At 32.8% G+C, this 6,584-nt stretch overlaps 1 protein-coding gene across 1 annotated transcript; it reads left to right on the top strand.

Moving 5' to 3' along the window:
- Nucleotides 1–86: 86 nt before the first annotated feature.
- On the top strand, nt 87–3,816 carry LOC105359209 (ankyrin repeat domain-containing protein 13C). The gene is made up of 10 exons (XM_011495733.1): nt 87–1,076; nt 1,192–1,233; nt 1,302–1,406; nt 1,473–1,604; nt 1,681–1,892; nt 1,971–2,102; nt 2,176–2,337; nt 2,427–2,827; nt 2,996–3,068; nt 3,531–3,816. The coding sequence occupies exons 1-9, from the start codon at nt 968–970 to the stop codon at nt 3,051–3,053; spliced, it is 1,353 nt and encodes a 450-aa protein (XP_011494035.1). The 5' UTR covers nt 87–967; the 3' UTR covers nt 3,054–3,068; nt 3,531–3,816.
- Nucleotides 3,817–6,584: the final 2,768 nt, after the last annotated feature.

The following is a 6,584-nucleotide window of genomic DNA, read 5'->3' as shown; positions in this document are numbered from 1 at the left end:
GGGGGTACGTTGATCCGCTGATTCGGAAATATTTGGCCACTGGCCGCGCTCTTCTGGGCATAATAATAAAATCCCCTCGGGCGGCCTCCTCACCCCCTCAGCGCCGCACAGCGGCGAACTCACCGTCGTCGTTAGCCGTCAACCCATTCCACCATTTATTCGGGACGGTTAGTAGGGGCGCCTAAAATGGCGACCTCCTTGCGCAGCTTCGTTACTTTGACAGATAGTCGTGTGATTTTGGAAATTCGAGCCTGTTGCGAGATACGCTGACGCGCACCGAGTCGAGGCTTTTCCCATCTGGAGTCGCGAGGCCCGGAGGTGGAGCCTGACGCATTGGTAGCGTGGGCGTTCGGACTCTGCGCAGTGCCGCCGGAGATCAAAGCCATAATACACGTTTTTGCGTGCGCAAATGTTTTCCTCGAATTTTAAAAAGTTTCTGGCTACTCCTGACTGCTGATTAGGGAAAGCGAGGATGCCGTCGTAGAGCTGTGCTGTGCTTTCAATTTTTTTTAATTTCTCCGACCGATTGTCTCTCGCGAGGTCTCTTTGCATTCATGAAAACGCTCTTGAAACTCTCAGGAACACCTCGCGTGCACCCCAAGTTATTCACAGTCATTTTGGCGCAATTCTTCTCTAGTTTATTGCGATGATTGGCAATTTTATGAATATCTGCGGTTCACCTGATTTGATGAGGGTTAAATAATGGTGAATTTTTGAAAATATTATTCGCGAAAAACAATAAGTGCAGGTATGTCTTGTAATAAGCACAATAGAGGTGGATGGGAAGTATGGGAAAAAAATTGTTTGATACATATGATGTCGATGCAGAGAGCATTAAGAGTAATTGGCATGGATGCGATAGTTCTATCGTCGTGTATTATAATAGACAGTAGTCCTAAATGTTGTTGACCTAAATTATCATTGATAGTATTGTGGTTCGAGTCGATCGACCAACATAAGAGTAATTATGGCTGAAAACGACCAGTATCCTATACACAAATGCATATTCGAGGGGAATGTCAAAGCTCTGAGTTCGTTAATTCGAACTCACGATATTTCTGCAAAAGATAAGCAAGGTAACGTAGACGCTGCCAATGTCTAATCTTAATTCTATATATATATACGTATGTATTCGTTTATTGCCTTTTCTTGCAACGATATCTAATAATGTCCTTATTTGATATATTTTAGGAAATACACCATTACATTTAGCTATTATGCTTGGGAGAAAAGGTAAATATTGCCTACCTATATTGTAATAATTAATTATGTAATTACGACTGGTTAAATTTATTTTCTAGAATGTGTTCAACTTTTATTGGCTCATGGAGTACCTGTTAAAGTTAAAAATTTAGCCGGATGGAGTCCCTTAGCGGAAGCAATAAGCTACGGAGATAGACAAACCAGTAAGAAAGCTGCAATAAGGTATAATTATTTTTTACTCTGATTTTTAAATTTTTTTTTTATTTAAGTATCATCTATTGTAAGAAAACTCAAACAACAAGTAAGAGAACAAATGGAGGAAAGAAGACCAAATCTTGTAGAAGCATTACGACGGATGGGAGATTTTTATATGGAATTGAAATGGGATTTTCAAAGTTGGGGTAAATTTGAATGAAATAATGAAATATAATGCTCACAATAGTATGGAATCTAAATCATTTATTATTATCTTAATAGTACCGCTAGTTTCGAGAATACTACCGTCAGACATTTGTAGGATACATAAATGTGGTGCCTCTATTAGAATGGATAGTACTCTTGTGGATTTTAACGATATGAGATGGGAGAGAGGTGACATATCCTTTATTTTTAATGGAGATCAAAAACCTAGCAAGTCTTTAACTATACTTGACAATAAAGCCAAACTTTTTCAAAGAGTTGGTTACGAGGTTATTTTTAATTATTATTAATGTCGATTATCGAAGAAGCAAAGGGTACGATAAATTTTTATAACTAAACGCTTTCAGGAAACTGATCTTGAAATCGATGACGAAGTTGACATCTTGATGTCCAATGATATTATGGCAGCTCAAATGTCAACCAAAGGCATAACTTTTTCAAGAGCGCAGAGCGGCTGGATTTTTAAAGAAGACAAAAGAGTTAGTGCATTTGCTTGTGTTAAAATTTCCATTCGCAAAGAAATACATGTCGTTTTATAATGTTTATTTTAAGGAAATGGTCGGACCGTTCAGTGCAGATTTTTACCAAATTAATGGTATGGTATTGGAAAGTAGAAAGAGGCGAGAGCATTTAAGCGAAGAAGATCTTCAGAAAAATAAAGCCATTATGGAGTCTCTGATTAAAGGCTCGTCGCAAAGTTTTCAAAATGGCGAGGTAAGAATATCATAAATAATCACCTGGCATGGCTTCGGCAATATTACCCACAGAGTTTTTATATAAAACAATTCCAAAACTATTCGCAGCCTCCCATGAGAAGAGCTTCGTTAAATCCACCACCCGAATCTAATATTAAATGGGAGGATTACCATTCGGCATTACCTGGTCAGTGTCCATTACTAGGTAGAAATCTAGTGTACAAAGAAAGTAGTAAATCGTTCAAAGCAACAGTGGCAATGAGCTCAGATTTTCCATTAACCGTGGACATGCTACTGAATGTTCTGGAAGTTGTCGCACCTTTTAAGCATTTTAACAAACTGAGGGAGTTTGTGCTAATGAAATTACCACCGGGTTTTCCAGTAAAAATAGATATTCCCATTCTTCCAACTATCGCGGCGAAGATAACATTTCAAGAATTTGCTTTTAAAAATGAAATGAATCCAGAATTATTTCGAGTACCGTCAGACTACTGTGAAGATCCCACTAGGTAAGCAATAAAATTTTGCAATATTCAAATAATTTTGTTAATTTTGTTATTACGGTGTTCATATTATAAATGGGACTTTTCATAAGTGATTCCATCGTACATAAAAAGTTAAGAAGTTTGAGAATAATAATTATATTGAACAGTTGGTCATGTAAAAATAAATTTCAGATGCTACGGAACATATTTGACTATGTTGATGATCCTACATACAGCGTCGACCGTTTGAAGATAAGAATTTCTAGAAAGTTTCAAAATATGATTAACTTTTATGTAAAAAAATTAACAACTAATGCTTTTTTTCACAATTGCTTATGCTTGTTATTATATTTTTTGACATTTAATGAATAATAAAAATATGAATAACAACAGAATTTGAGAAAAACTATAGGATTAATTTTTTTTGTATCAAATCAAACGAAGCACTGATTTACAAACATGTGGGGGAATTTTGTACTAAAATAATTTATAATTTATAATTCTTAAGAATTGTATTGGTTAAGTAACTAATTTTCCGCTTCAAGACTTAATTAAAAAATTAATTTAACCAAACTATTGCTTACCGTTATTTTCAATTATTGCTAACCACAGTAAAAAGAGATTAATCTATTTTTTTTTTCAACTGAGAATTTATTAAGTGGATCTGAAAACATTTGTTGGGCTTGGTTTATGGTATTATTAACTAATTGCATATTTCCCCTTACAGATTTCCAGATTTATGACGCTTCGATATGTTAAGACTAATCGAGGTAAATTGTCGGACCAGTTGGGGGTTGCATTCTTTATTAAGGGAGCGTTTGGAACTCGAGTTCCCTCTTGGAATCAATCTCAGCAGCATTTATTCGAGTCACCGTGTAATATTCATTGAATAATTAATTAATCGTTGGCTCGCGTCTGCCGCAATTTGGCGCAATATGCTGTTCATTTGTAATGGTTAACAACAGCAACAACAACAACAACAACAACAACAACAACAACAAAAACAAACAAAAAAAAAAAAACAAGGAGAGAGAAAAAAAGCGGAAAAAAAGTTGTGCTATACGAGTGTTGGAAGCCAAAAAAGTAAATGCACTTCTGTAAAAAGATTATTTATTAAGTTCTACAGAAGAAAAAGAAAAAAAGGAAAAAAAAAGAACAAAAAAAAAAAAAAGACTGCTAAGATTTCTGTGCTATTTGTCGTAGTTGGGTCATGGTTTTGGACTCAAGCTGTCGAGCGGACCAAACCCAACAAAATTGGGTGCTACAAGAGCGGTATCTGACAAGGATGACATTTCGTAACAGTGGCACCTAGTTTGCATCATTTTCAATCTGTGCCTCTATCCTTCTTCGTATAGTACTCGTAGAGATTGTGGCTCGATCGTCCACACTTTGTTGTAAAGCATCGATATGCATATGGGCATGGGCAGCTTTCAGCACACTGTCGTACGTTGATGGAAGAAACCAGTGTATGAAAGAAAGCTCTCGTGCTTAATTGTTCATCGACAATTTTCAGATTATCGGATATTTTCACGCGCACTTAGGAATTATGAGAATTATTGCTGTCGTCGATCCTGTTAGAACATCCTTTATTTTCTCTCTCTCTCTCTCTCTCTCTCTTTTTCTTTTTTTTTTGTTTTTTTTTTTGTTTTTGTTTTTGTTTTTGTTTTTCGGCACCATGTCGCATTAAGGCACTATTACTTAAAGCGTTCCTTAAGCAGTTCTGCTAAGCTCGACTCGTGGGGAGAGTCGTTTCGCTGTTCGCTTCTGCGCAGGGAATTTGAATAAGTCGCTGGAGGACGACGAGGCCAGACACTCTACCGTTTGTTTTTATCTCGTCTCTTGATGGCCAGAAATATCTAGCCCTCCGGATCTATTACCTTATGCTGAAGATCATTCTCTCCCCCCCCCTTCCCCAATGCGAATTGGGCTGCGTCGATATTATTGTCCCAAGAGTATGGATTTTGGTTTCAATTTTGTGAAACTATTGTCAGCATTGTGTACTACTTGGCAAGATCTTTGAATAAAGGATCAGATAAAATGATTGTAGACAAATTTTTTTGTTTCTTTTTTTTTGTTTTTTGTTTTTTATTTTATTTTTATATATATTAGTTAGAGCAGAAGTTAATATATTTAAGTTTTTATAACATTTTGTGGTAGCTGAATTCGAATTTGATCTTGGAAGTTTCAAGATTTTTAAATTTCTAATTATCGATGAATGTATTGTTCAGGACAAATATTTTATAAAATTTAACACAGTTTTTGGCATAAAAACTTAGATTTTTAAATTTAACTATACGGAAAACAGATTTTACACGTTTAACTTTTATACTAGAAATTGATAAATAAATGTTTTATAATTTTGACTTATTAAAATATATAATTTTGTCTCTAGTCGGACAGTCATGTTGAATTTTATTTAACAATTCTCAATTGTGATTTAAGAATTCAGCCACTTGAGAAATTTAATAAACTAGCTTTGTAATAATTTTAATAACTTTTGACATATTGAACAGTCTTCGTTAGAGAATATTTTCTCGCCCGATAGTCAGAAAGTTAAAATTGTCTCGTCCGATTTTTCAAATGTAATTTAAATTTGCGTTAACATAGCGATATTAGTTTTGCCCTTTCGCGATCATCTAATTTACTTGTCATAGTTTTTTTAAAACTACGCATTTATAAAATTTTCTAAGCGATTGAATGAGAAAAACTGTGACGACTAGCTTATGTAATGTTATAAAAATGTTTTAAAGTCAATTAAAAGTTTTTTAAGAAATGAATTTTTACCTCCGTCAAAATTAATAAATGACATTGGTGAATTGCATATCTTAAAAAGAAAAATATAAAAGTATAAGGAAATTGAATTTGATTCAGCTTAATTAACAGTGTAAATTAATTTTTATCAATATCGAGCTATTTAATTTTCTTAAGTCATTATTTCAATAAAGTCTTAATATAAAATGATTTAATCATTAAACAATAAGTATAATTTCGTCTCTATTATGTGTATATTCATGAAATAAATTAAAGAAATAGTATTGACTAGTAATTCAATAAAGATAATATGGATTCTAAATCCTTATAATCTTCCAACTTCGCTTCATTCTAATTCCCTCGGTTTAAGTGTTATTCATTTTTATGACTTTATATACATCGAAATGTATTATTCTTATTATACACATAAAAGATATTGTATAATTATATATATATATAAAAAAAAAAAAAAAAAAAAAAAAAAAAAAAAAAAAGTACTTTTATACTCATTATTTAAACAAGAAATGAAAAAGAAAACGATCTTAACAATGATTGAGTTTTAATATTCTGTTCCTGTTTATCTTTTTTTTTCTTAATTTTTTTATTATTATTATTTTTTTTTTTTCTTTTTGTGTTTTTTTTTTTTTTTTTTTTTTTTTTTTTTTTTTATTTTTTTTTTTTTTTTTTTTTTTTTTTTTTTTTTTTTTTTTTTTTTTTTTTTTTTTTTTTTGTTCAGATATTTTCAATAAACTTGCTTTTCATTATAAGACTGTTATAATATGTACGTACTATGTCGATGCATTTAATGAGCTCATGTTATTTAATTATTTAAGAGAATATGCAATATCCCTGCTTACGACATTTACATTTCCTAGGACTTAAATAGCAATAATAATTGCCTAACATTTTGTATATGGTAAAACGATGGTGCAAAGTGGTATGGATTTTTGTCGTTGTTGTTGTCGTCGTTGTTGTTGTTGTTGTTGTTGTTGTTGTTGTTGTTGTTGTTGTTGTTGTTGTTGTTGTTGTT

This window comes from Ceratosolen solmsi, unplaced genomic scaffold, assembly GCF_000503995.2.
Source record: "Ceratosolen solmsi marchali unplaced genomic scaffold, CerSol_1.0 scaffold10, whole genome shotgun sequence".
Taxonomy (NCBI): Eukaryota; Metazoa; Arthropoda; class Insecta; order Hymenoptera; family Agaonidae; genus Ceratosolen; species Ceratosolen solmsi.
This window is presented reverse-complemented; position numbering and strand designations above follow the sequence as displayed.

What these genes read in the sequence shown, in the direction of transcription:
- LOC105359209 (XM_011495733.1), top strand. Translation starts at nt 968, where the DNA reads ATGGCTGAAAACGACCAGTATCCTATACACAAATGCATATTCGAGGGG. An exon ending in TATTATGCTTGGGAGAAAAG is followed by an intron (nt 1,234 to 1,301) that starts GTAAATATTGCC and finishes TTTATTTTCTAG; the next exon opens with AATGTGTTCAACTTTTATTG. An exon ending in TACTGTGAAGATCCCACTAG is followed by an intron (nt 2,828 to 2,995) that starts GTAAGCAATAAA and finishes AATAAATTTCAG; the next exon opens with ATGCTACGGAACATATTTGA.